The sequence below is a fragment of the Trichomycterus rosablanca genome, chromosome 19 (genome assembly GCF_030014385.1).
Source record: "Trichomycterus rosablanca isolate fTriRos1 chromosome 19, fTriRos1.hap1, whole genome shotgun sequence".
Classification (NCBI taxonomy): Eukaryota; Metazoa; Chordata; class Actinopteri; order Siluriformes; family Trichomycteridae; genus Trichomycterus; species Trichomycterus rosablanca.
The window spans coordinates 28,565,627-28,593,274 of NC_086006.1; the positions used below are offsets into that span (position 1 = coordinate 28,565,627).

At 42.5% G+C, this 27,648-nt stretch overlaps 2 protein-coding genes across 2 annotated transcripts; one reads left to right on the top strand and one right to left on the bottom strand.

Moving 5' to 3' along the window:
- Positions 1-4,855: 4,855 nt before the first annotated feature.
- Positions 4,856-10,858, top strand: zmp:0000000926 (ataxin-1). Its single transcript, XM_063016111.1, has 2 exons — positions 4,856-6,184; positions 10,391-10,858. The coding sequence occupies exons 1-2, from the start codon at positions 4,856-4,858 to the stop codon at positions 10,856-10,858; spliced, it is 1,797 nt and encodes a 598-aa protein (XP_062872181.1).
- Positions 10,859-17,859: 7,001 nt separating this feature from the next.
- Positions 17,860-27,248, bottom strand: irf10 (interferon regulatory factor 10). Its single transcript, XM_063015100.1, has 9 exons — positions 27,180-27,248; positions 26,908-27,091; positions 23,516-23,705; positions 22,122-22,168; positions 20,288-20,330; positions 19,934-20,029; positions 19,109-19,495; positions 18,497-18,615; positions 17,860-18,115 (listed from the first exon to the last, which is right to left on the bottom strand). The coding sequence occupies exons 2-9, from the start codon at positions 27,079-27,081 to the stop codon at positions 18,026-18,028; spliced, it is 1,146 nt and encodes a 381-aa protein (XP_062871170.1). The 5' UTR covers positions 27,082-27,091; positions 27,180-27,248; the 3' UTR covers positions 17,860-18,025.
- Positions 27,249-27,648: the final 400 nt, after the last annotated feature.

Below are 27,648 nucleotides of genomic sequence, written 5' to 3' on the forward strand. Positions count from 1 at the left end.
AAACCTCAGCAGTGAGTAAAAACACGTCTGATGACATTTAACATGAAGCGTGCCGAGTTTCATTAGCTATATCTAAATACCCTGTTTTATAAATCCTGTATTGAATTCTGTCTAAACGCACCGCCGATTCCAAACATGAAGGTGAGAGATTGAGATTCGTTCTGATTTTCCAGGTGACGGCACCACCTACTAACTGCTCTGAGCTAATCTGTTCTAGCTACCACAGAGCTGCCAAAAATCCAGGAACTAAATACTCGGTTACACCAGAAACTGGCCGTTCGCGCCACTTTGTGAAGTGGGCGTGGTCAGGGCGTGGTCAGGGCGTGGTTAGACTGAGGTTGACAGTTTCTCAACACACAATAGCAAATCATTTAAGCCGTTCACCATCTACTGTACATAATATTGTAAAAAGATTCAGGAATTCCAGAAAGATCTCAGAAATATATAAATGTAGACACGGGTTTGGGAGCAGTTCAGAAAAGCATTGTTACTTAACACGTCCCGCCACTGCATCAAGATATGCAACCTGAAAGTCTTTATCACATCAGTTCTATACACTTCAGAGTTCTCTGGGCCTGAGATCATCCCAGATGGACTGGAAGACAGTGAACACACGTTGAAATCTTTATGTCATTTACATTCATGACATTTAGCACTTTTATCCAAAGCAAATACATTTTGTGCAAGTGAGAACTAAGGGCCTTGCTCAGGGGCCCAACAGTGCCAACTTGGTGGCAGTAAGGTTTGAACCAACAGCCTTCTGATTACTAGTCCAGTATCGTTTTTTACTATTTTATTTCTGCATTTTCTCCCATTTTCTTCCAGTTTAGTCGTAGCCAGTTCCTCTTCCTCTGCTGGAGACCCTGAGGTGTATTAGGAGGGTATATTCTCCTGACATGCCCTCCCTCTGGCACCTTCTATTCCCCCCATTACTTTGGTGGATCGGTGCATGAGGTTGGTCTCAAGTATGGAGAGTCCCACGCTGATCTCCACATTCCTCCACTTCTGTACAGGCGCCTCAGCCTACTAACCAGGGTCCTTACACAGCATCCAAGACCCCGCCCACTTTTTAGTCCCGTCTTTTCCCACCCAGCAGACTAGTGGCTGATTTTGTGCGGTTGAAGTTGCTGATTGTGCCCGGCCAACCGGTAGCGAAGCTGAGATTCGAACTCGGAGAGATTCTTAATCCTGAGCTACGACTGCACAAAGATTAGAGGACCATCCAGACTGTTATAAGTGAAAGGTGCAATATGATGGTGCATCAGTTAGAAGGCCGTCCCAATACTTGGAGTGTATGTATTGAAAACATGTTATATCATGATGTAAATAAAACGGTACGTATGGAAGCTTGACATTTGCGTATTGTTTCATCACACGGATAAAAAACGTATAAAAACCATTTCTATTGAATTCTGCCATGTGGGCGAGAGAACAATCACCGCTCTGTCCAATAGGGATCTATATATAACTTACATGTGGTCACTACGATGTACAACACACACACACACACACATGCTGCAATATGCTGCGCCCTGAAGAGCAAAAAAATGCAGCAAAGTTCTTGCAGCTCGTGGAAGCGACGTGGGAATCCGACGCAGCGTCGCCATCCACGGGAACACTTCACACGCTTCACACACACACACACACGGCGCACACTTCACACACACTCCACTTCGACGGGCCCGGCCGTCAGTCACCGTTACCGTAGCAATCGAAGGCGCCGCTCGCCACCCACCCGTAATTGCCATAAGCTCACCGCAGGGTGTGCGGGGGTGTTCTCGAAAAGCAGAGAGAGTCTCCGAGAGGGAGACGGAGGGAAAGGAAACGACAACGGAGAGAATGAGAGAGGAAAGTGAGAAGCGACAGAATGAGAGAGGTAACGATGATGGTGGAGGGGGGCGAGGGAGGAGAAAACATGAAAGAAAAACGGGGGGGGAGACGGACAGAGAGTTTACAGAAGTTAGAAAGAAGGAAAAGAGAGAAACTGAGCAGCGTCAGGAGGTTGGATTGACGTAAGGATTCCTCATACCTGCTGCAGTTACGCCCTCTGCTGGCTGATCGATGGTGCTGCACTACACAGAGACGGGGGATAATGGACATCAGTGCGTGACTCTCCATGCGCGATACAGAACTAGTGCAGGTGAAAAGAAGCGGTCGGTGCTGCACACGTGTCGGAGGGGGCGTGTGTTAGTGTTAGCAGCAGTAGAGGGGAAATAGATATTGGGGAACTGGGTATGACTAAATTGGGAGAAAAATGCACAAAAAAAACAACAACAAATAAGGACAAAAGGAATGACGGTAGAGAAAAGGAGAGACGGAGAGAATAAAAAAAGGGAAAAAAATGACGGTTAAGGTGCTGGACTAGTAATCAGAAGGTTCCTGGTTCAAGCCCCTTGCCAGGTTGCTGCTGTTGGGCCCTTGGGCAAGGCCCTTAACCCTCAATTTGTCAGAATGTATACTGTCAAACTACTGTAAGTCGGTTTGGATAAAAGCGTCTGCTTGAGAACAGAGGGAAATAATGGCCCAAAAAATATGTGTGACTAAGCACAGCCTTGTTACCTGTCTTATTTTAAAGCCATTTTGTCGCTATAACAGCCTCCACTCTTTTTAAAGCCACTCAGACCTGTTAGAAACTGCTGTGGCTAAAACACATAGAAACACATATTAGCACTTTGATGTGAAGTCCACATACTTTTGGCTATACAGTAATCCCTCCGGATAATCCCTCCGGGCCCCCCCCCCCCCCCCCCCCCCCCCCCCCACAAAAGGTGAAAATCCACGAAGTAAAAACCATTATTTTTATATATTTTAAGCCCTTATAAACCCTCCCACACTCTTATGAACATTTCCCGCACAGTTATACAGCATAAAGCGGAATATAACGCTTCTCTCCTTCGCTGAGCCAATCAGCACCCAGGATACTTAACCGCGTGCTCTGATTGGGTAACTTCTCAGCCATCCGCCAATAGCGTCCCGTGTATGAAATCAACTGGGCAAACCAACTGAGGAAGCATGTATCAGAAATAAAAAGACTCCTTGTCCGCAGAAATCTGCGAACCAGCGAAAAATCCACAATTTATATTTAGACATGCTTGCATATAAAATCCGCGATAGAGTGAAGCCGCGAACGTCGAAGCGCGATATAGCGAGGGATTACTGTACAGTCAGTGTACTGTAAAGAGGTAGGGTGCTGTCAGCCGGACGGGCGTCTACATACAGACGTGATTGGCTGTGTCTGAGGGGTGTCAGGTTTAAAGAAAAGGATCAAAATTGAACCACAATGCTGCAAAACGTTGGTTATTCGTTACTGTGTGAATCCTGCATCTGTAATAAATTCCCATAGTACCAGTTAGTGTCAGACTGACTCTCACAGTGCAAACACCAGCCGTGGGATTTAGACGTGACCGCGTCTTTAAAACACAGCTACATAAAAAAAGTCTGGTGATTCTGGTGTCGTGAAACTTGACCATGTCTAGTAGCTTTGGGATGAATTAGAATGCCAACTGCAAGCCTGACATGACTGTGAGATACCAAGTGCTGAATGGAGGGAATTCGAGCGTGTTACCTAAATCGAGGCTGGTACAGTGCGTGCCACCGCGTCCATAAAATGCTGCGTAGGTGTGTGTGTACATGTGTGTGTGTGTGTGTGTGTGTGTGTACACGAGTGTGTGTGTGTGTGTGTACACGTGTGTGCGTGTGTGTGTGTGTGTGTGTGTGTGTGTGTGGGTGGGGTTTCTCTAATGTCTCTAAATTAAACTATTTGATGTTTCGGCGCCACATCTGCACCTCCGTCTGTAGCCTGCTGCTGTCGCCATGGAAACTGAGTCCATACATCCATGCATCGTGTGTGTGTGTGTGTGTGTGTGTGTGTGTGTGTGTGTGTTTGTTTGTAATTAAGGGGTTGCATGGGGATACCAGTCTGAGACACACAACACACACACACACACACACACACCCACACACAACTACACTCCAAAGCAATGAAAGAATGGACGTGACATACATCAACAGTTGATGGCCGAGGTTAGGGTTAGGGTGGCTCCTTCCATAACCCCAAAAATGAGGAACATCAGACCCCATAAAGAAAAAACATCAGACCCCAAAAAGAGAATATCAGACCCCAAAATGGAGGAACATCAGACCCCAAAAAGAAAAAACATCAGACCCAAAAAAGAGAATATCAGACCCCAAAAAGGAGGAACATCAGACCCAAAAAAGAAAAAACATCAGACCCAAAAAAGAGAACATCAGACCCCAAAAAGAAAAAACATCAGACCCCAAAATGATCAAACCCCAAAAAAGAGAATATCAGACCCCAAAAAGGAGGAACATCAGACTCCAAAAAGAAAAAACATCAGACCCCAAAAAAGAGATCAGACCCCAAAAAGTAGGAACATCAGACCTTAAAAAGAACCATTGACTTTCTGATTACTAGTCCAGTACCTTAACCACCCGGCTACAACGTCCCAATGATTCGAACTCGGAGAGTCCAGAATCCCAGAATTACGTTGGTTTAGACACTATAAAGAAAATATTTAAAAGAAAAAACACGATTAATGTTGCTGTGGGCGTGGCTCCTCACTGCTGCATTTGTTAAATAAAGAAATATAATTTAAAATAAATTAAGTTCTACTATTTTAATAAGTAAAAAGTCGTTTTCTTTGTTTGATTGTTTCTTTGATTGTGTTTGTTTGTCCTTGTTTTGCAGGTGAGGAGATCTGAGCACGGGTCTGGGTGAGTTGCGATCTTCTTCGTGATGCTGTTCAACCGAGCCACTCGTCACCATCCACACCCCTCGTTCTCCCCATCAGCCCATGTGACCTAGTTTCGGCCCCTCTGGCCTGGGGGAGACCCCATGAATCCCAGCCTTCCCCCAAAGAAGCGCGAGTCCCGCCAAGGCTCGTCGGGGCAGCGCCCCCTGGAGGAGGACTTCAAGTTTCCAGCGCCACTTCAGACCCGGAGACAGCACCTTCCGGAAGGGCGGGAGGCTGAATTACGCTCCGATAAGGACCTCCTTCCACCACCGCCGCCACCTCCTCCACTTCCACCTCTACCGTTGGCGCTGCCATGGCATCTGCCGTACTACTCGTCCCTTCACAGTGCGTACCTCACTGGGCATGTGCGAGACAGGCGTGGCTCTGGTTCACCTTCTTGGAGAGATGGATCGAGTGGGCGAAGACCAGAGGGACTGGAACCATCAATTGCTCAAAATTCTAGCTGGCTACGAAGAGATATTAATCCCCTCAGTGTGCACCCGTCCATCCCCATACCTACGTACAAGAGCAATTATGGAGTCAACTCCAGGGATATGTGGCCCTGCATGGGTCACGACCGCAGAGACTATACCTCCTCTCTCTTTTCTCCTTCCTCCTCCTCCTCGTCACATCTTTTCCCCCAGCCGTCGATCTACCACCATAATATCCCTTCAGACAGCAGGCTCAGGTACTCATGCAGGAGGCCGAACGGTCTGGATGGACAGGCCAGCAGACTAGAACCTGGTGCAACTACAGACGCTGCAAACGACCCCCTACAGAGAATGGGTGCCACCGAAAGGATGAACAATCAAGATGACCCAGCAAGGCACGGTGCTGCGAGGGGATCCCTGTCCCGGGACGGACGTAACGCACATTCCTTTTCTCAAAATACTGACAGGGACTCCCGTCTGGGAATCCCAAAACCTCAAACGTACACCTCTGAATCAAGAAGAGGAAAGCCACATGCTCCTGGAAGTGCCTCCCAGTCAGGAGCTCAGATCTACTATGCCCTGGGGTCTCTGTACCCCTCAACTCACCACAACCCTCAGGCGTACCCTCATCTTAAACCTTCAGGTCCTCCTCCGTCCCCCCTGAGAAACTCGCAGCACCCACACGCTCAGCCTAACAGCCACGGGGTCGATCAGGAGCGGGACTTTTCTCTGGAATCCTACCGTCCCTCGGTTTCAGTCCTCAGTGGTCCTGACCCACCACCAAGTGCAGTCCTACCTCATTTTGCCAAGGGTTCCCTCATCGAGTTGGCCGGCGGCCGTCTGAAGAGGGTGGAGGAGTTGCTGACGGAGGATTTCCTGCACAGTGCCGACACCTCACCCGAGTTCCACCTGAGTACCTGCACCATCCTGCTGATATCACCTGGACCCAGTGATGGCTTCAACCATCTGCAGGTTCTGCTGACCGATCGAAACACTCAGGTTAGTCGAGTCGAACAATTACTGACTTTACCAGCTACAAGGAGGATTAAACTAGTGCGTCTTCACCTTCACGTTTAGTTGTTTAGCAGAGAGTAAAGAGCGATAGCACTCAAATATGTACTTGAAGTAATCTTTAGAACAATAATAACAGAGTAATATGATCTAAGTCACTGTTTTAGGAGGTAAGTCTTCAGACCCTTCTTGAAGAGTGAAACTGGGTTATTTGAACTGGAGGTTGGTCCACCACTAAGGAATCTTTATCAGCAAGATCTCGCCTCACCAACATGCATAGATCTCAGAAAATGGCATCACTACATCCTAAAAAATAGCATAATTTAATAAACTAGTAGTACGTAATTAGATCTCAGATCTTAGTAAAGAAAATGCTTAGCTTGTGGAGCAGGACGTGTCCAAATCCCAAATAAAGACTCAAATCTCAGAGAAGAGCATCCCTAAATCTTACATGCAGTATATTTACATTTTATTCAAAGCGACTTACAGTTGTAACAGTATACAATGTAAGGGTTAAGGGCCTTGCTCAAGGGCCCAACAGTGGCAACCTGGCTTTGGTGAGGATTTAACCGGCACCCTTCTGATTACTGAACCAGAACCTTAACCTCTAGGCTACAAGCCTCTAGCTGGTCTAAATCTTAGAGAAAAACACGTTTAACACATTTAATCTTTACAATAATATTACAATCTTCCGTACACTTTATGTTTGTTTGTTTGTTTATTAGGATTTTAACGTCATGTTTTACACTTTTGGTCACATTCATGCCAGGAACGGTAGTTACTCATTACACACGATTCATCAGTTCACACGTTTATATCAAACACAGTCGTGGACAATTTTGTATCTCCAATTCACCTCACTTGCATGTTTTTGGACTGTGGGAGGAAACCCACGCGGACATGGGAAGAACATGCAAACTCCACACAGAAAGGACCCGGACCGCCTCACCCGGGGATGGAACCCAGGACCTTCTTGCTGTGAGGCGACAGTGCTACCCACTTAGCCACCATGCACTTTATGACAAGTTCTGCCCACTGTGTAGTGCACACTGGGTTTATGTGATGATGCGATTGTTTGTGAGGAGGATTTTGATGAAGTAATGATCCATAATGTTTTGGTGATGATTTTCTCTCTGCTGGTTTCTGGTTATGTTTCCGAGCTTGAACTGGAGTCTTCATTTCTGTTTCTTAGCTTCTGCAGAACTTTAGAGAAGGATGCAGGAACCCAGGCTGGGGTTTGTTCAGACAAGAGAAGATGGGTCAGAGTCGTGTTTCAGAAACTAACTAGCTTAGAGATAAAAAAAAATGGACATGCTCAAATCTCAAAGGAGAACGTGCTCAGATCTCGGGGGACATTCCTAACTGTGAGAAGGACATGCTCAAGGACAGGCTCAGATCTCAGAGGAGAAATCGATTGAATTTTAGTGAATGACGAGATGAACATCTAAGAAACTGACATGTACGGATCTCAGAGTAGGACATGTTCAAATCTCACAGAAGCAGTAAAGGCTTAGAACTCAGGTAGGGCTTAGAATTTAAAAAATGACATGAATAGATCTCAGAGAAGGATGTACTTTAAACCTGGAAAAGATTTATTTGGGATGGGAGGTGGTTACTAATGGCTTCCACCCCACTCTGACCACAGAGCTTTTTCATGTACTGAGAGTCACTGAGAGTCCCCTGACCATCAACCCGGTGCCCCAGTTAGTGACATGGATGAACCCCGATCTGATCTCCCACCCACAGACACAGCCAATCTGTTAGTTAGATGCCCTGGCTCAGCTGAGATTCGAACATCAGACTGCTACGGCACTCGAGCACCATAAAGTAAATCTCTTAAACCTCTATTCATTTTCATTTTCATTTTCAGCATTTAGCAGACGCTTTTATCCAAAGCGACTTACACAATGAGCAATTGAGGGTTAAGGGCCTTGCTCAGGGACCCAACAGTGGCAACCTGGTGGTGGCGGGGCTTGAACCGGCAACCTTCTGTTTACTAGTCCAGTACCTTAACCACTATCACCAGTACCTATGAGCTATCACTGGCCTTCCTCTATAAAACACCTGAGTGGTTTTTGTGGTCAAATAACTTCTCATGTTCTTCTGATGTTCTAAAGAACGTTTGTTTTACATTTGGTGGTTGATGACACGGTCAGAAAACTTGAGGTTCCAGAATTACAGCAACGCTGGCCGGAGGAACCACCATGGTGTCTGTGGTGATCAGTTGGCATGGGTAAGGTCTTTTGCAGAATGGTAGATCAGTTGCCCAGGTTAAATCTTCGGTGGTGCCCCTACAGTCTTGAAGGTCAGATGTTTATGGACAGAGCTGCCTTGCCTGAAGGTACGGTGTAAAAGACACCTTAAAAGTACCTTTTTGGCCGGGGTAAGGGGTGGTGAGACAGGGTACTATCCCAGCAATCGAGGTTTAAGACTTTTATACAAAAAATATATCGATAAGAGGCCAAAAGTATTTAGACACTGAAAATAAACAACATTTGTACTCTGTTGTACAGTTGTAGTCGGCCACAGCAGCTTTGAGAGATCTATTGAGATCTATAATCAACTCTTTGCAGCATTATGGTTCAATTTTGATTTATTGTGTTTGGCAAATTGGTTACAAACGTCCTTCTTATGTAACAGCAAAATATTTTAAACGTTTTTAAAAGGGTGTAAGTCAGGAGATTTGAGGTTTGACCATGCAAGCACCTTCATCTTCTTCTTTAGAAACAAGATTGAAGTTATCGTGGCTTTAAGTTTCGACGTCTTGACTTGCTGAAACGTTTCGAGAGCTTTATGATGTTCCCGAAGCTCTGTTGCTTTTTCCATCCCAGTTTTATTGCAAGGAATCTTTCTAACCCATCACATCGTCTTCTGTTACGTCTGTGGTTGTATTTTTCTTAAATATTAAGTGGATATCTGCGCTGGAAGTAGACGAGTTAGATTCCTGTCTGAAGTCACGTCCTGGTTTTGGTGTGTTTGTGTGAATCGGGGTGTAAACGATGGCCGATTAGGTTTGTGGTTAATATGCATTTTCTGAAACATCTCACATCGGTAGCTTCCCGTTCACGCCTGTCTCTATAATTACGGCTTACAGCTATATTTATAGTTCTGGTGTTTCAGCTGTGGGAGAACCGAGCTTTGTTGCTGCAGATCCTCCTGAAGTATAAAGTCTGTAATTTAAGACAACGATGATGCAGAAAAAGATTCAAAATGTTCAAAATCTGAATCTATAAGTTCACATCAAACCCAAGGAACATTGTAATGTGCAGAATAAATGGTCAAACTGGTTGATTATTCAATTACCCAACACAATAAGCTACTGGACGCACTGAGCAGGATTAACTTACATACAAAACACTCTACCAGAGACCAGTTCCTGTTCCAAACCAGTTCCAATTCTAGTCTCGAGCCTGAAACCCTGGTGACCCGCCCTGCTCCCCACTACCTACCTGATCAGCTGCCTCAGTACAGAGGATTCTAATCAGACATGGAGCTCATAATCAGATTATTTAGACGCTCTACTTAGACAGAGATACACCCATTACGCTAGCATTACAGTTAGCCAGTTAGCGCACCAGCTAACGTCTCCCTGCGTGTACCGAAAACGCCCCGATTTACAAATAAACCACACTCGTATAATTCCACCTTTATACAGATTAAACATCAACCAGAATTTATTTACATGTGAAAGGACTCTGTTGGTTGCTCCGCATTTCATTCGTCCACCATGTTTGTAGGTTTTGGTGAGAGAAGTCGTGGCGCACTGAATGCTGGGATTGATCTTCAGCGCTGAGGAGGCGTCGGACGCTCCCTCATCATTCAGTCAGATCATCACTCAGAATTAAGGCGCCTCAGTAGGAGCATTTTAAGGGAGCTAAGAATTTAGACACGCCCTCTTCTCGGGAGTGGAGGATGATGGGAAATGCGTCTGTGTAGAGAGAGAGCTAGAGTTTCACACAGACCCTCAGATTTACATTTTACATTTTACTCATTTAGCGGACGCTTTTATCCAAAGCGACTTACATTACAGTATACAGTCTGAGCAATTGAGGGTTAAGGGCCTTGCTCAAGGGCCCAACAGCAGCAACCTGGCGGTGGTGGGGTTTGAACCAGCGTCCTTTTGATTACTAGTCCAGTACCTTAACTGCTAGGTTACAGCTTGCCTTGGATTATAAACTGATCTCCTCTTTGCAGGAATTGCTGACGGTTTTGGAGGAGTACCCGTTTTTCGTCCGGGACCGGGGTTGGTCCTCATGCAGTCCTAGAAGAAGCGCTCAGCTCTACGGCCTCCAGTGTCGGCAGCTGAGCACCGGAGACGTCTGCCTGGCTCTGACGCCGACACCCACCCTGTTATTTCCACCAACGACCTCTCCGACTTCTACACCCACCTCAGTGACCCCGGTGCCCTCCTCGACCTCCTCAGCGACCTCCACGAGAACCTCGTCCACCCCGACGCCCACGAACCTGCGGCCACTTTCATGCACTCGCATTTCTACAGGATCGGACAGAACGGATCGGCGCCTCGCTCCACCCGCTCCGTCTGATTCGCGGAGGGAGAACCAGGATCACCCACGTCCACGGAAGAGACGCTGGTCCGCCCCCGAGCTGCAGGAACGAAACACAGATTTACCTCAAGGATGTAAACGAGTCAAACAGCAGTAAAGTCTCGCCGCAAAGTCTGAGCTCGCAAAGTTTTTATTTCATCATTTACTCAGAAATAAGTTCTAATAACTTTCAAATTATATCAATAATTCTTTAATATCACACCAACACATTGTTGATCAGCCAATCACAAATCAGATAATATAACATCGTTACAGAAGTTCAGTAGTTTAGTGATGTTTTGCTAATCAGACGGCTTTTGGCTTCACACATTCTTCCTGTCTATTGCTAATATTAGCCAGTTAGCAATCTTGATCTATTCTGATATATTTCTTTACAAAAAAAACTAAAAATGAAACATTTACATATTGCAACACATGATTGAAAATGTAAACGAGTGGCTATGCTCCCATCACTCTGACTATTAGAAACAAAAAATCTGACCCCTCGCTGTTATCAACTCTAAAAATTCATCTATTTAGCATCGTTTCAAAAACTGGGTGTCACCAGCCGGCCTGGTGGAAAGGCTGGAAAAATTCTTCATCACTAGACGCCTGGCAAGATCGACCATGGTGGGTAGCACATCAGACCCCTGCTCCACACAAGTGCCATATTTTATTTTATTTATTCTATTTTTTGGGGCGACACGGTGGCTCGGTGGGTAGCCAGATAAATAGGGAGGGTCGTGTCAGGAAGGGCATCCGGCATAAAACTGTGCCAAATCCCGCCGGCGACCCCTAACGGGAAGAAGCCGGAAATGCCGACCCTGTAACCGAAAAACGGGACAAAGGCTGAGGAACAAGAAGAAGAAGAAGATTTATTCTATTTTTTGCATTTAGTCGCATCCAATTCTTAGCCAGTAACAAGCATGAATCAATGTACACATACTTTATAGAAAACTGCACATAATAAATTATAACTTTTGCTTTTTTAAATTGCTAAATTCAGTAAATAAGCATTCTTTTAAACAAATTGTGCAGAAGTTTCCTGTAAGGAACGTGTTATTTTCACTTATTTTCACAAATTAAATTATATTAAATTAAAAACAGACAAAAGATATATTTATATTTACATTTTCAGCAGACACTTTTATCCAAAGCGACTTACATTATACAGTCTAAGCAATTGAGGGTTAAGGGCCTTGCACAGGGGCCCAACAGTGACAACCTGGCAGTGGTGGGGTTTGAACCAGCAACCTTCTGCTTGCTAGTCCAGTACCTTGACCGCTAGGCTACACCTGCCCTATATTAAAAATAGAAAAATGTGAAAAGTGTAGAAAATTTTTAATTAAAAATATAATATATAATTTAAAAATATAAAAGCAATTTTTGTATATGTATGAAAATTATAAAGAATATTTATTCATTCATTGGCACAATCAATAAGCAGCAGTGATGAAGAGTTTGGCTACTCGGGTATAAAGTTCACAACAAAACGCTTCACCTTACATTACAAGCAAACTTAGCCTGATGTTCGCTAGATTTCTTACAAACCTTACACTCGTTTTTATAAACATGCAACACGATAGTGCAAGTCAGATTATCCTGATAACAAACCGGGTTACTGGTTATCTAACACGGTGGTTATTAGCGGCACATTAGCTAGTTTGCAAGTATTGGCACACATGTTCAATACAAAAGTACAATATAGCAGCAAGCGGCTTGTTTACAGCTGTGATCTCTAATAAAAGAATATCTGGGGAAAGTTTGTGCAAAATTTGACTATAAACAGCGCTAAAAATAAGAGTGGCTTCAACCACATTCTTTAGAAACGCAACCAGCTAACATCAGACTAGTTTAATCTGAGACAAAGGCAAAAAACAACATGTTATATTCAAACTTATCTATAGATAAAAAACAAACACATTAGGACCTGGACTTTGGTGAACTGTGATGTCCAGCTGATTGGATCAATAAATAAAAGAGGAACGAACCCATATTAAACGATCAGACTTGTAATCTGGCGCCATCTGGTGGGTTAGTGGTGAAACTGCATAAACAAGCAAAATCAAGCTTCTATTTAACGTAACGGTAATATTAGCTGTGCTAACTGTCAGTTTGCTGACGTTACTAAAGTGCTATGTTTACTTAGCTAGCTGAATGTTATTTTCATTCTAATTTTAATCAATACAAACATATTAATCTTAGATTATAAACAAAACAAAACGTATTTACAGTGATGACATAAAAACACTCGTTAGCGCTCTCAGACTTTCGGACAGCGACTCCGCGGCGATGTGATGTGAAAATGTTAAGAGAAACTGATCATTTATGACCTCACGGTTACAGGATGAGCCATGTTTTATTTTTGGATAACACGGGTTTGGAAATGAGAACAGAGGATTAAAAAAAATGCAATGCTAGTGATGCACAGTCGGACTTTACGTCTTAACGTAAGACAATCAGAATCACCCGTCGCTAACCACGCCACCGGTTTTCTGTCTGTTCTCGTGTTTTCTGCAGGGTATCGCATCTCAATCAGTATTATAATGAGAGTTCTATTAAATCAAATCAGAAGGCGTATATAAATATATGAATAGTTTTATCTTATTACAAGTGGTAAATATAAATATGCTAAAAATACGACAATGTTAATAGTTACGTTTGCAATGCAATTTTATTTCACGCTTCTGAAGCGAGAGCTCAGGCTCCCAACGTGAATGTACAAACGACTTTTAGCCAAGCTTCTTCTTAACACGAGGTCAGAATGCTAATTCACGTTAGCATTACGCTCCAGTGTGTTAGTAAAATGGGAAAAAACACTAAAAGGAAGAAAAGAGATTGTGTGAAAACGTCCGTTAGTGTTTTTTTCATTAGAGAAGGGTATAAAGGTGCTAATAACATGTTGGATGATGATGCTTTGTGAGAGCACTTGACCTCGCAATGTGCTTTTCTTTTCTTTTCCCCTTTTTTATGTTTCTGTACGACACAAATACAGGGAGAGAAAAAACCCCTAAACTATGGAGAGTATTCGAACCTCAGATACGGGTATTCATTCTTGTTCAAGCACACTCTTTCACTTTAGGATTTATTTTTATTTCATTTTTCTTTTTTGTTGTTGTTATTTTTCCACAACAGAGAATATTGTTATTTTTGTTTCCTTTATAAATGTATAGCTATAAAATTGTATATTTTTTAAAATTGTGAGACTGTAAAACAGTGTTCGCTAGAAATAAAGAAAGCTTTATAGATTTATACCAGTGAGATTTTGTTTTTATTTTATTTCTGGAATTTAAAAAAATCGAGTCTAAGATGAACCAGACGAGTCGTCTCTGTTAAAATCATGAAGTTTAAATTAAATAAATAATAAGAATAAATGAAAGACGTATGAAGTCATAATGCAGTGATTTACATTCTTTAGTTTGATTACAAATAATAGCAAAATAACCTCTTCAGCAGTGAATAATAAATAAATTATTATGTACATTAGAAACATTTAGTTTAGCATTTATTGTTATACACAGATTTCTGAACTGCTCTTTGTGAACCTTCAATTTTGCTTGTAGGAACCTCAACCAGCCAGCAGAGGTCACAGAAGCAGCAATGAGGAACCTATTCCACCTGCTTCCCATCCCTATCAGACACAGCCAGTCGTGTCCGTTTAGACGCCACAGATAACAAGATTGATAGCACAGCTAAGATTTGAGCTCAGATCTCACACAAGCACTTTAACCATTTATGTTTGGTAATGAAAAATACTTAACTAATATTACTAAAATACTTAATTCAACAACAACAACAAAAATAATCAGGATTGTCACCTAATAGTTAATGAGACATAAAAGCTATAAAAGACATTTTGTTGTAGGTAGCAGCAGTGATCCATTTCTTTGTCTTGATTTTAATGAAGCAGATACATAACCTGACTAAATAAATACACAGAATATTACGTGTGTAGTAAATCATAAATAAAATATCTAGCTTAATTATTATAAACAATTATTCTTTTTGGTTTCTGTGGAACTAATGACTTGGTAAAAAAAAAGGTACCCAATGATTCTACATTTTATAATAATAAATAAAAGGATACAGAGCAAACAAAGCTAAATCTAAAATGACGTTTTATAAAAAAAAAAAAAGACATTTGTTTATTTATTTTACACCTAAAGAATGAACCCAGTTGTGTGCTCTGGGTTGGTGTCACCAACAAAACATCTAAAAATAAATAAATACACATTTTTGGAATAAATACGGTCTATAAAAGGGCATCTATTGTAAGATAAGCACATTTCTGAAAAAAAAAAAAAAAAAATATCATTTAAATAACCAATGTTAATATCCAGTAAATAACAATTTTTTTAACGATTCTGGTTGTGGTAATTTAACGATAATAGTCCAGTGAAGCGCATTTGATCTTCCCAGTAAAATAACCTCCGAACAGCTCCCTCTGCTGGCCAGAGTAGTAATAACATGATAGCAGGAGTAACCCAGAAAGCTCTGCGGTTCTTCCCTTTATCGCTGGAGTTTGTTCATTTTGTGGTCGATTTTAAATGTCCACTGAAATCTGATTCCTCTGATCACTCAAGTCAAATATTTAAAAAACCACATCAATATTTACATGAACATTTATACTTTTTATATATAAAATACAAGACAAGAAATCAAGAGCATCGTTTCAGGTCCATATAAACACAAGTTTATTTCTCCTCCAGTAGAAACTCCTGAAGGGAATCAAACACTTTATTTTCTATACATGTCGTATTGTTATTATTTTTATTATTATTATTATTATTGTTGTTGTTGCGCCTTAACTACTGGGTTTGGACTCGTTTGTTTTCAGCACCATGAAAATTCACAAACCGCTTTATACTGTAGTAGGATCTCAAATCTGCCTAGTAACAGCACTCAATTGGCTAATGACCGGTCGTTGTGGTGTTTCTACGTTGCTGATTGGCTGATGTGAAACGCTAAGGGATCTTTATTGGTTTAGGATGAAGATGATCATGAATGAATGAAATGAAAAAACATTTATTATTATTATTATTATTATTATTATTATTATTATTATTATTATTATTATAAACCTCTGTTGTTTCACATGTATAAATAAGAAAGTGTATTTGTTTATTTTTGATGGTAATGTGGTCCTCTCTGCGACGCCGTTCATCTAACAGAGAAAACACTCCAGTTTTCAACACTTCAAATCTTATAATTAAAGTTAAAACTCATTCAGTTGAAGTTTACACTCATAAGTTGTAAATGTTTAATGGCAGATTTTAGTTTTTTGTTTGTTTGTTTTTTGTTGTACAGAACAAGTTCACTAAACCAGCTACTGGTTTAACTGGTTAAGACAAAACATCTAAGCTGGTTTGCCTGAATAAGCATAACAATACAGCTAATCCAATGTTATAAGTGTTACAAAGTACTAATATCTATAAACTTATGTGAAATTATATACAAATCTTTAGTAATGATATAAAATCATAACAATGTAGGGCCAGATTTGGTCCTTCAAGTCAAATTCAGGACGTTCGGTTGCATCTTTGAAGCTGTAAAACCAGAATGAATTCCCAAATTACAGGTAAAGTGACGTTAGCTTAACTGCTAAATGAACTAGATGGCAAACTATTCCTTTGGAAACTACCTTAAATCTCATCTTGATCCAGCCCTCAGGACTCAAGGAGGACGAGAGCACAAGAATCCAAAATCTCTTCTGTACTATCACCCATGTGGTAAAATAAACCCCCATCCTGACGAACATTTCTTTAAAATAAACACACTTCATTCCACTGAGCTACTAAACATGTACACAAACTTGGCTAATGATAAACAAAACCTAGCAGTCACTCATTAGTAATAATATTTTTTATTTCACAACAATTCTTTAAATGGCTTTCATTAATAAATTAGCATGTTCATTAATACCTACAAATAAACAATATATAATGTTCTATAATGTAGCCCCACCCATCCAAGAAACTGTGGGTAGAGCTGCCCAGTTAGCATGATACTAAATGCTTTACGCTACCGTTATGCCGTTTACTGTGATAATCGTTAGCAAGAGTTTTAAACAATCACACTTCATTACAGTTTCACATTTAAACCATGAAAAACGTCTCCTTCTCAAACGCTGTTTGTACTGTAGATGACTGAATGAATTTACAGAGGGAATGAATAGGGGGTGAATATACTGGTGTTGAGTTTGATATACAGAAGGGGCTAAAAATGGATGGATGGATGAAAAAATTGATAAACTGATGGATCTTTGGATGGATAAATGGATGAATGGTTGGATGGATGGATTGGTGGATGAATGGATGGATGAATAGATGAATGGATAAATAAATAGATGGATGAATGGATGATGGATGGATGGATGGATGAATGGATGGATGGATGGATGGATGGATAAATAGATGGATGGATGAATGGATGGATAAATAAATAGATGGATGAATGGATGATGGATGGATGGATAAATAGATGGATGGATAAATAGATGGATGGATGGATAAATAGATGGATGGATGGATGGATGGATGGATAAATAGATGGATGAATGGATGATGGATGGATGGATGGATGAATGGATGGATAAATAGATGGATGGATGGATAAATAGATGGATGGATGGATAAATAGATGGATGAATGGATGATGGATGGATAGATGGATGGATAAATAGATGGATGGATGGATAAATAGATGGATGGATGGATGAATGGATGGATGGATGGATAAATAGATGGATGGATGGATGAATGGATGGATGGATGGATAAATAGATGGATGATGGATGGATGGATGGATGAATGGACTGACGTAGATGGAGGTGGATGAATTTGTGAACTTGTGAATATAGTAATGAATGGATGAATAGGTAGATGACTAGATGATGGATGTAGATGGATAAATGGGTGAATGGATGGATGAGGGGATGAACAGATGAATAAATGGCTGGAGGAAGGGGTGAAAATATGAATAGATGGATGAATGAATGGATGGATAAGGGGATGAATAAATCGTTATGTAGATGGATGAATGGATGAATTAATGATCAAAGAAAATTGAATATTGAACAGATTAATGAATGAATGAATGAATAGATGAATGAGTGGCTGGAGGAGGAGGATAAACATTAAACAGATGAATTAATGGATGAATGAATGGTTATGTAGGTGAATAAATGGATGGATGAATGAACAGATGAATGAATGGATGGTTGGTTATGTAGATGAATGAATGAATGAATGAATGGATGGGTAAAAGAAAGAAGAAGAACTAAACATTAGTTCTGTAGTTCTGACTTCAGCGTCTTTATTTCCGTGATGGGCGGCTGGAGGTGCAGAAGAAGCTCTTTAGCAAACAGGGGCACCACCTACACACACACACACACACACACACACACACACACACACAGTGTGAATGGATGAATGGATAAGAGAAGACACCTGACCATGAGCTGGTTGGACATCATATTCCAAAACCATAAGCATTAAAATGGAGTATGCCACAGTACATCTGAGTGATGCTGGTGAACACGTGCTTCCTTCACGGCCACGACTGACCGGCTTATAACGCCGATTTACAAACTGGTTCCATCAGCATGACCCTGAGACCAGTGCACTTCAACAGTCTCTCTAATCACCTGATCCATTGGAGCACTAGAGTGTACAGCACCCCTGGAGCTGTGAGGGCCTTAACAGAGCCCGGATCTGAACCCACAACCTTTCGATTAATAGCCCAGAGCTCTACTCACCTGCGCTGTGATGAGTTTTTTGTTCTTGGGTTGATTCGGATCAGGAAATTCTTCTCCGAAACACAGATCGATGACGTAGCGTGGCCCCGGGCCCCCAGCGTGAAGGTGCTGATGTATATCTACACAACACACACACACACACACTCTGCATCAGTGGCACACAAAACCTGGTGCAGCACAATAAACTCTGTACGGTCTTGTCCCGCCGGGTGGGAAAGGATGGGAGAAAATAGTGGGCGAGGTGTTCAAGGCTCTGTAAGGACCCTGAGGAACTGGCTATGACTAAACTGGGAGAAAAAGGGAGTCAGTCTGGTGACAGGTACAGGAAGATTTTTGGAACGTATCCGAACAGAGATGCTGCCGTCTTATGTAATGAATGAATTAATAATATAAAAATGATTGATTGTTGTGCACGGCTCAACAGCGACACCTGGTGGAGCCCCAGCGGTCCCTAATGTATAGACGCGTCGGCTCGCAAATATCGCAGCATTTGAGTTGTCCAGTGTTAATCCAGTTCCTCTAGAAATCTCACAAAAACCCCAAACCCCTGGTTTGGACCCCCCAACCTATAGGGACAGAGGAAACATACGAGGGAATACGAGTGGTCCTCACCTCTCAGGAAGAGGCCGATGTCCAGCAGTTTGCAGGTCTTCTCTCTCTCCAGTTTGTTGGGTTGCTGAGCGTGTTGGGCGAGCGGTCCGTCCCAGTATACCCGGCCCTGACAGAAGCGCTTGATGAACACCCCGTCGGGGGCCACCCACACCAGCACACCTTTCTCCAGGTGGGGCAGGAGGCGGCTCATGGCCTCCGCGATGCTGGACGTGATGGACAGGGCGTCCGGGTGAGGGAAGAACAGCGTATAAGCCTCGCACGGCCCGTAGATCCGCTCGCTGCCCACCGGGGTGGAACCCTGCAGGATGAAGCAGCCCTCGGGGGACGAACTGATCACCTCCTGGACCAGATGGCCCTGGTAGAACAAGCGCACGTGGAGTCGGAAATCTGGAGACGGTGGACAAAAATGGTGGGTTTTTATTGGCTGAGAGCAACAGAGACAAGCATGTCAAATTTCCCCCCAATGTTCCTCCCAATTTAGTCGTATCCGATTCCCCGATTGCATTTCGTTTCCTCTCTACTGCTGCGGACCTCCACTTCTGACCGAGGAGGGTCGTGACTAACACACGCCCCCCATGACACATGTGCAGTATGAATCTCTTCTTTTCCTCTGTTCATACGGAGATCCGTATCGCGCACAGAGAGTCACGCACTGATCTCCATTATCCCCCGTCTCTGTGCAGCACCTCGATCGGCCAGCAGAGGGCGTAACTGCAGCACTTATGAGGAGTCGCTCCAACACTCCCACCCGAGTCCGCTGTTTGAGAATTTGAGACGTAGCTCATTCTCATTGCTGCCTAAACGTAAATAGTAAAATGAATTTACCTGAAATTTGGCACCTCGATGGCAGCAGTTTTACAGAAATATGAGCCGGTCTGTCCAAACTGCTGTACTGATTCAGCCTGCTAACGTCCAGTCTCGCTACACACACACACACACACACACACACACATTTACGTTACATTTACAGTCTAAGATAATACACTACACGACAATAAGCTTTGCAGCAACAGTTTAGGGAAGACCCTTTTCTGGTCTCCGGCCCTGTGCACAAAGCAAGATCCATAAAAACACAACTTAATGACTTTGGTCTGAAGGAATTTCAGTGGTCTGTACTGACCTCTGACCCCAACCCAAACTTCATATCTATGTGTGTGTGTGTGTGTGTGTGTTACTGACCGTCTGGTACCCCACTGTTATTTGTTTCACCGTGAACTGCATCCTAAAATAAAGAAACATCACAGAATTAGAGATCAGTCAATGTTTCATACCCGAACACTGAAACACATCATTCAATTCTGTACAGAAAAATTATAATAATAAATATAATAGAAATAAATAAATTATTATTATTATTTTAAAAATATGATAATAAAAATAAACAAGAAAATAATAATTACTATTTTAAAATATGATAATAGAAATAAATACATAAATAATTATTACTGTTTTTAAAATATGATAGTATAAATAAATAAATAAATAATTTTATTTTAAAATATGATAATAGAAATAAATAAGTAATTAAATAATAATAATTGTAATGATGACGATAAATATAATAATAAAATAATAATCTCAAAATCAGAAAAATGCTAAGAATAATAATGATGATAATAATAACAAATATGGTAATAAATATTAACAAAACAATAATATAAATAAATAATAAGAATGTTGATAATAATAATAATAATAATAATAATAATAATAATAATAATAGTAGTAGTAGTAGTAGTAGTAGTAGTAGTAATAGTAGTAGTAGTAGTAGTAGTAGTAGTAGTAGTAGTAATAGTAATAGTAGTAGTAGTAGTAATAGTAGTAGTAGTAGTAGTAGTAGTAGTAATAGTAGTAGTAGTAGTAGTAATAGTAGTAGTAGTAGTAGTAGTAGTAGTAATAGTAGTAGTAGTAATAGTAGTAGTAGTAGTAGTAGTAGTAGTAGTAATAGTAGTAGTAGTAGTAGTAGTAATAGTAGTAGTAGTAGTAGTAATAGTAGTAATAGTAGTAGTAGTAGTAGTAGTAATAGTAGTAGTAGTAGTAGTAATAGTAGTAATAGTAGTAGTGGTAGTAGTAGTAGTAGCGGGTGTTTGTGTGACACAGCGCTCTATTACACCTGCCCAGGGCGGCACGGTGGCTAAGTGGGTAGCGCTGTCGCCTCACAGCAAGAAGGTCCTGGGTTCGATCCCCAGGTGGGGCGGTCCGGGTCCTTTCTGTGTGGAGTTTGCATGTTCTCCCCGTGTCCGCGTGGGTTTCCTCCAGGTGCTCCGGTTTCCTCCCACAGTCCAAAGACGTGCAAGTGAGGTGAATTGGTGATACAAAAAATGGCTTGGCTTTGTCCATGGCTGTGTTTGATATAAACGTGTGAACTGATGAATCTTGTGTAATGAATAACTACCGTTCCTGTCATTAATGTAACCAAAGTGTAAAACATCACGTTAAAATCCTAATAAACAAACAAACACCTGCCCACCACTGCTGGGATCTGGGTTTGAATCTCAGTGGTGCTATCGACCAGTCAGATGTCAACACAGACATTTAGTAAAAAATAATATTAATACACTATATAACAAAAGTATTTGGACACCCTGTTATTAGCTGAGTCAGCATGTATTAGACACACCCTGTGCTGTGCTTATAATTGTAATAAACTGGTTGGTTGGGTAATTAACAGAAAAACTACTGAGGGTGATATATGTGTTACAGATCTTTGTTCCTAAATAAAATACAATATAAAAGTAACTCAGGTTTCATTTTGTGTAATTCACCTGTTTAATGATCCAGAGTGAGAAGTTTATAAAAAGGAGCTTTTCAGTGTGTGTGTGTGTGTGTGTGTGTGTGTGTGTCTGATCTTTGTTGTGTGTATTTCAGTGTTTGTCCAGCAGGTGGCGGTAAAGTTTTTTCTTACAGTTTCGATTTCACTTTCCATTTAAATGTGCAGGGGATTTCCAACATCAACCACACACACACACACACACACACACAATACACTCACACCCTGCATTGTGTGTTTTACCTGAACAACAGTACACACTCTGCTCTTCTCTGCACTCACAACTGATTCTGTAACAGAAACAAACACGAGAAACCAGTTTTACTCAAACCAACCAGAAATGTACAAAATAACACATAAAAATTATTCTACAATCAAAAAGTAAGAGACAGAAGCTAGAAACCGAAATAATTACATTAATAAGTAAGGAAAGAGTAAAAAAAATAATGAATTAGTTACAAATAAAGAAAAGAAACAAACAGAAAAACAAAAAGAAACTGAGAAAGAAACAAAAATTAAATGAGGAAAAGAAGGAGGATTTACTGGTTATGATTCAGAACATAAATAAATATTTAACAGAGGAGGAATTATAACAATAAAAGTAAAATAAAAATTAAAGTTACTAAATAAAGAAAATAAAGGTGGTGCTGATTCAGTTCTTTATTTATATTTATTGTTTCATTTCCTCAATTATTGTTTCATTTTTAATAAATGATTTATACATTATTATTAATACAGAAAGTGGAATGAAGTGAGCGTGTAACAGCAGGTTAAAAACACAAACACTTTTTTAAATGTGAGTGTGTGTGTGTGTGTGTGTGTGTGTGTGTGTGTGAGTGTGGTTACCACTCTGTATGTGTGTGAGTGTGTGTGTGTGTGTGTGAGTGAGTGTGTGTGTGGTTACCACTCTGTGTGTGTGAGTGTGTGTGTGTGTGTGTGTGTGGTTACCACTCTGTATGTGTGTGTGAGTGTGTGTATGTGTGTGTGTGGTTACTACTCTGTGTGTGAGTGTGTGTGTGTGTGTGTGGTATGTGTGTGTGTGTGTGTTTACCGCCCTGTGTGTATCCTCCACTATCCTGTAGACCTTGTACGGAGTGTGTGTGTGTGTGTGTATGTGTATGTGTGTTTGGTGTGTGTGTGTGTGTGTGTGTGGTATGTGTGTGTGTGTGTTTGGTGTGTGTGTGTGTGTGTTTACCGCTCTGTGTGTGTGTATCCTCCACTATCCTGTAGACCTTGTACGGTGTGTGTGTGTGTGTGTATGTGGTGTGTGTGTTTGGTGTGTGTGTGTGTGTATGTGGTGTGTGTGTGTGTGTGTGTGTTTACCGCTCTGTGTGTGTGTATCCTCCACTATCCTGTAGACCTTGTACGGTGTGTGTGTGTGTGTGTGTGTATGTGGTGTGTGTGTGTTTGGTGTGTGTGTTTGGTGTGTGTGTGTGGTATGTGTGTTTGGTGTGTGTGTGTGTGTGTGTGTTTACCGCTCTGTGTGTGTGTATCCTCCACTATCCTGTAGACCTTGTACGGTGTGTGTGTGTGTGTGTGTGTGTGTATGTGGTGTGTGTGTGTTTGGTGTGTGTGTGTGTGTGTGTATGTGGTGTGTGTGTGTGGTATGTGTGTTTGGTGTGTGTGTGTGTGTTTACCGCTCTGTGTGTGTGTATCCTCCACTATCCTGTAGACCTTGTACGGTTCTGAAATGTCCAGTTGGCTTCGTTCTGGAACCTCCTGAAATTCGGAGCTCTTGTTGAGGGCGCAGCGGAGACGAGTTTTCCACGCTGACGGGTCGGCCTTGTCTCGGCCCTCGCGGTACTTTCCTTTATACACGGCCCAGGCCTGCACACACCACAGCGGTATGGAATGGAATGTTAGATATATTGGTGAGGCGCTCGAGTGACACAGTGGTAATTTACTCCAAATCCAGGTTTGAATCTTCAGCAGTGCTACCAACCAGCCGGGCATCTACACAGACATGACTGACTGTGTCTGCGGGCGAGGTGGCTGAAGCCCTGGGATCGACTGGCACCCTGTCCAGGATATTCCTGCCTCGTGTCCAGTGTTTTGCAGTAAAACCGGACCCCTCTTGACCCTGTTTATTGTTTATTGTGGGCTGGAGGGACGGAGATGATCGCTGATGGTTCTCTGTGTAGCTGCTGCTGTTCCTGCTGCTGTCAGGTCGTCCGGCTGGTTTCTGTCTGAGAGCAGCTCGTGAGATCTGGTGTTTGTGGTTCTGTGAGGGTTCCACTTACGGATGATGGGAACGGTTGTACTGACGGTGATGTTGAAGGTGTCGCTGTGACTATGGGGCTTTTTGGTCTCACTAAATGAGCACAAATTCCCACAGACACATTCCCTCCAAAGTCGGGGAGCAGAATCGATGCTGCTGGTTTTGGAACAGGATGTAACAACAAGCTCATAGTCGAGTGTCCCGATACTTTTGATCATGTGTCGTATATACAGTGAGGCCAAAAAGTATTTAGTCAGCCACTGATTGTGCAGGTTCTCCTACTTAGAAAGATGAGAGAGGTCTGTAATTTTCATCATAGCTACACTTCAACTATGAGAGACAAAATGAGAAAAAAAATCCAGGAAATCACATTGTAGGATTTTTAAAGAATTTATTTGTAAATTATGGTGGAAAATAAGTATTTGGTCAATAACAAACAAGCAAGATTTCTGGCTCTCACAGACCTGTAACTTCTTCTTTAAGAAGCTCTTCTGTCCTCCACTCGTTACCTGTATTAATGGCACCTGTTTGACCTCGTTATCTGTATAAAAGACACCTGTCCACAGCCTCAAACAGTCAGACTCCAAACTCAACCATGGCCAAGACCAAAGAGCTGTCGAAGGACACCAGGAAGAAAATTGTAGACCTGCACCAGGCTGGGAAGAGTGAATCTACAATAGGCAAGCAGGTCGGTGTGAATAAATCAACTGTGGGAGCAATTGTAAGAAAATGGAAGACATACAAGACCATTGATAATCTCCCTCGATCCCGTGGGGTCAAAATGATCATGAGAACGGTGAGCAGAAATCCCAGAACTACACGGAGGGACCTGATGAATGACCTGCAGAGAGCTGGGACCAAAGTAACAAAGGCTACCATCAGTAAACACACTACGCCGAGAGGGACTCAAATCCTGCAGTGCCAGGCGTGTCCCCCTGCTTAAGCCAGTACATGTCCAGGCCCGTCTGAAGTTTGCCAGAGAGCATATGGATGATCCAGAAGAGGATTGGGAGAATATCATGTGGTCAGATGAAACCAAAATGGAACTTTTTGGTAAAAACTCAACTCGTCGTGTTTGGAGGAAGAAGAAGAACCCAAGAACACCATACCTACTGTGAAGCATGGGGGTGGAAACATCATGCTTTGGGGCTGTTTTTCTGCAAAGGGGACAGGACGACTGATCCGTGTTAAGGGAAGAATGAACGGGGCCATGTATCGTGAGATTTTAAGCCAAAACCTCCTTCCATCAGTGAGAGCATTGAAGATGGAACGTGGCTGGGTCTTCCAGCATGACAATGATCCCAAACACACCGCTCGGGCAACGAAGGAGTGGCTCCGTAAAAAGCATTTCAAGGTCCTGGAGTGGCCTAGCCAGTCTCCAGACCTCAACCCCATAGAAAATTTGTGGAGTCCGTGTTGCCCAGCGACAGCCCCAAAACATCACTGCTCTAGAGGAGATCTGCATGGAGGAATGGGCCAAAATAGCAGCTACAGTGTGTGCAGACCTGGTGAAGACTTACAGGAAACGTTTCACCTCTGTCATTGCCAACAAAGGTTATGTTACAAAGTATTGAGTTGAACTTTTGTTATTGACCAAATACTTATTTTCCACCATAATTTATAAATAAATTCTTTAAAAATCCTACAATGTGATTTCCTGGATTTTTGTTTCTCATTTTGTCTCTCATAGTTGAAGTGTAGCTATGATGAAAATTACAGACCTCTCTCATCTTTCTAAGTAGGAGAACCTGCACAATCAGTGGCTGACTAAATACTTTTTGGCCCCACTGTATGCCATTCATTTCATTTTAATCAACCGCTCCATGCTGGTCAGGGATGCAGAGGGTGAAGTTCCAGAGACGCTCTGGAGCTTTTTGTTCCTGAGAACTTTAGGAAGCTCCTGATTGACACTCACCCACCACCACGTCTTGTAGAATCAAACCAGGAGTGACTCGAACCAGAACGTTAGTTGGGGGGGGGGCTTCTCACAAGACTTTGAAGTGTGTCTGTGTGGGAATTTGTGCCCATTCAGTAGTACAAAAGATGGCAGCATTGTATGGCTGGGTGCTGACTGATCAGTCTGTGTTCCGGTTCATCCCAGAGCTGAGCTCAGGGCTCTGGGCAGGACACTGGAGCTTCTTAGATTGAACTGTAGGGCAGTTGTAGCCTAGTGGTTAAGATTCTGGACTAGTAATCACAACGTTGCCGGTTCAAGTGCCCCACCACTACCAGGTTGCCACTGTTGGGCCCTTGAGCAAGGCCCTTAACCCTCAATTGTTTAGACTGTATACTGTCACAACTGGTTTAAATGGTCTGCTAAGTAATGTAAACAAAACACTCACTCTCTTAACCGCTTATCCAATTAGGGTTGTGGGGGGTGCTGGAGCCTATCCCAGCTTTTCAATGGGCGCAAGGCACACAGTAACACCCTGAACTGGGCACCAGTCCATCGCAGTGCACACACACACACACACACATTCACCTACAGGGCAATTCATTGTCTCCAATGAACCTGGCTGCATGTTTTTGTACTATCCGAGGAAACCGGAGCTCCCGGAGGAAACCCACACAGACACGGGGAGAACATGCAAACTCCACACAGAAAGGACCCGGACCGTTCCACCTGGGGATCGAACCCAGGACCTTCTTGCTGTGAGGTGACAGTGCTACCCACCGAGCCACCGTGCTAAATGAAACACATGAATGTAATCATTAGAAGAGTGTGTATTAATAATGAGAGTTAATTCGGTCGATTCATTAGAATTATAATCAAATAAAGATGAGTTATTAGTATGACGGGTGTTTTCGGACCTTGAAGAGCGCGGCGTCCTCGCTCTGCCGGTAGTCCTGCTTGGCGGCGTGTTTCCAGGGGATTTTGAATAAGGTTTTCTCCTGGTTCTCCCAGCTGAGACCGGCGTACCTCCCACTGTCGATCTGAGCTATCAACCACTCCCGCAGTCGCATGGGGTTCTCCGTCCTCTCCATGGCATTCCTGCTGCAACACACCAACACATCGACCGTCACGGCAATGCCAAGAACCCACATCAGCACCGACAACCAACACCAGAACCCATCCATCTTACCCAACGTCCTGAGCTCCGAGTGTCCCAAAACTTCTGAAAACGACCGGAGAATTAACAACAGTCGATAATTGTGGAGACTCACAGATTAGTGCCTTCGGGCCGGAGCGTCCTCACATGTGCACTCAGGAGTGTAGAGCGCGCTCTCAAAATGAAAGAGAAAGCAAGACAGGAAATACTTTTGCTTTCCTAACACACTCACACACACATACTCACACACACACACACACACACACACACTCACACACACACACAGCAAGCTTTGCCAAAATATCTGGACACCGAATCGTTGTTGTCTGGCTGCCGTACCCAACCCTCCAACCTTCTTCTCCAGGGTCCAGGTCACGACTCGGTGTCATTCCACACCCGCTCACTTCATCGTGGAGCCACATCGTGCTGAAATAGGAAACGAGAAGCTTCTCACAGGACTTTGGAGTACATCTGTGGGAATTTGTGCCCAGGATGTTGAGGT